The 1,761-nt window shown below is 42.1% G+C and overlaps 1 protein-coding gene across 1 annotated transcript; it reads right to left on the minus strand.

Moving 5' to 3' along the window:
* Nucleotides 1–21: 21 nt before the first annotated feature.
* On the minus strand, nucleotides 22–1,331 carry EMH_0068520 (uncharacterized protein; the record flags this gene model as incomplete). The annotated part of the gene is made up of 2 exons (XM_013498748.1): nucleotides 22–83; nucleotides 740–1,331. The coding sequence occupies 2 exons, from the start codon at nucleotides 1,329–1,331 to the stop codon at nucleotides 22–24; spliced, it is 654 nt and encodes a 217-aa protein (XP_013354202.1).
* Between the last annotated feature and the right edge of the window lie 430 nt (nucleotides 1,332–1,761).

The following is a 1,761-nucleotide window of genomic DNA, read 5'->3' on the forward strand; positions in this document are numbered from 1 at the left end:
ATTTTCCTTCTCAAATTTAAATTAATTTCTTTTTTTCTTTTGCTGCTGCTGCTGCTGCTGCTGCTGCTGCGACCCCCTGCAGCCTGCAGCAACAAAAAAAAATAAAAAATATTTATTTATTTATTTATTTATTTGTTTATTTATTTATTTATTTATTTATTTGTTTATTTATTTATTTTTTTGTTTTTATATAAATGTATTAGTTATCTAATTAAGTAATGAATAGACAAAATAAAAAAAAAAGGAAAAAAATACAACAAATAAAGAAAAAGAAATAAATAAATAAATATATACAAATAAATATAAATATATAAAAATAAATAAGGAGACAAATAAAAAACAAAAATAAATGAAAAGGAGACAAACAAAAAACAAAAAAAAATAAATAAAAAGGAGACAACGAAGAAACAAAAAAGAAATAAACAAACAAAAACCAAAAAAATAAAAAAATAAAAAACAAAAAAAACAAAAGGTAAAAAAATAAAAAACCAAAAAAAAAAAAAACAGAATACCTGTTGATCTGTCTTGCATGCAAGAAAGTGTATTGGTTTATTAAGTATAATGGTTTGCTGCTGCTGCAGCAGCAGCTGCGCTCTGCTGCTGAGGTGTATGGGTGCATTGGGGTGTACATACACCTGACGTTTGTCTAGCTTCTGCTGCTGCAGCAGCAGCAGACCGCATGCATGCATGTATTCTGCTTCTCCCCGCGAGCATACACCCCGCATCGCTAACACCTTACCCACCGGCAGCAGACCCATACACTTGCTGCTGCTTGTACGCAGCACGTCCACGCTGCTGCTGCTGCTGCTGCTGCTGCTGCTGCTGTTGGTGGTGCTGCTGCTGCTGGTGGTGGGGTTGTCGATGCTGCTGCTGGTGGTGGTGGTGCTGTCGATGCTGGGGATGTTGCTGCTGCTGCTCGGGCTGCTGCTGCTGCTGCTGCTGCTGCTGGGGCTGTCAATGCTGCTGCAGCTATCTATGCTGCTGCTGCTGTTGCTGATGCTGCTGCTGCTGTTGGTGCTGTCTATGCTGCTGCTGCTGCTGCTAGAGGTGGTGCTGTTGCTGCTGCTGGGGATGTTGCTGCTGCTGCTGCTGCTGTTCGCGTTGATGCTGCTCTTGGCGTTGCTGCTGCTGTTGCTGCTCCTCCTGTTAGCGTTGCTTCTGCTGCTGTTGCTGCTGCTGCTGCTGCTGCTGCTGCTGCTGCAGAAGGTAGCAGGGAAGGATAGGCTCCAGCCCCTACCCAAGGTCTTAGCATTCCCTACTGCAGCAGCAGCTGGCGCAGCAGCAGAAAGCTGCCTACCGAAGACACAAAAAAAAATATTATTTTTAAACATTTGCTGCTGCAGCAGAAAACAATTGATTTATTACATCCTTTTTTATGTCTTGCTGCTGCTGCTGCTGCTGCTGCTGCTGTTGCTGCTGTTCTTGCTGCTGATGTTACTGTTCCTGTTGCTGCTGCTGCTGCTGCTGCTGCTCCTCTTGCTGCTGTTGCTGCTGCTGCTGCTGTTGCTGTTGGTGTTGCTGTTTCTGCTGATGCGCTCTAGCATCGCAGTTATTACTGCTGCTGCTGCTGCTGCTGCTGCTGTTGCTGCTGCTGCTGTTGCTGCTGCTGCTGCTGCTGCTGCTGCTGCTGCTCCCTCTGTCGATTCAAGTTGGCGGCTGTTCTATAAATGCATACTTTTGTGTATTTGCTTGTGAAATAAATAAAATAAAATAAAATAAAATAAAATAAAAAATAAAATAAAAAATAAAACAAAAATAAAA

The sequence above is a fragment of the Eimeria mitis genome, genomic scaffold (assembly GCF_000499745.2).
Source record: "Eimeria mitis Houghton genomic scaffold, Emh_scaff3689, whole genome shotgun sequence".
Taxonomy (NCBI): Eukaryota; Apicomplexa; class Conoidasida; order Eucoccidiorida; family Eimeriidae; genus Eimeria; species Eimeria mitis.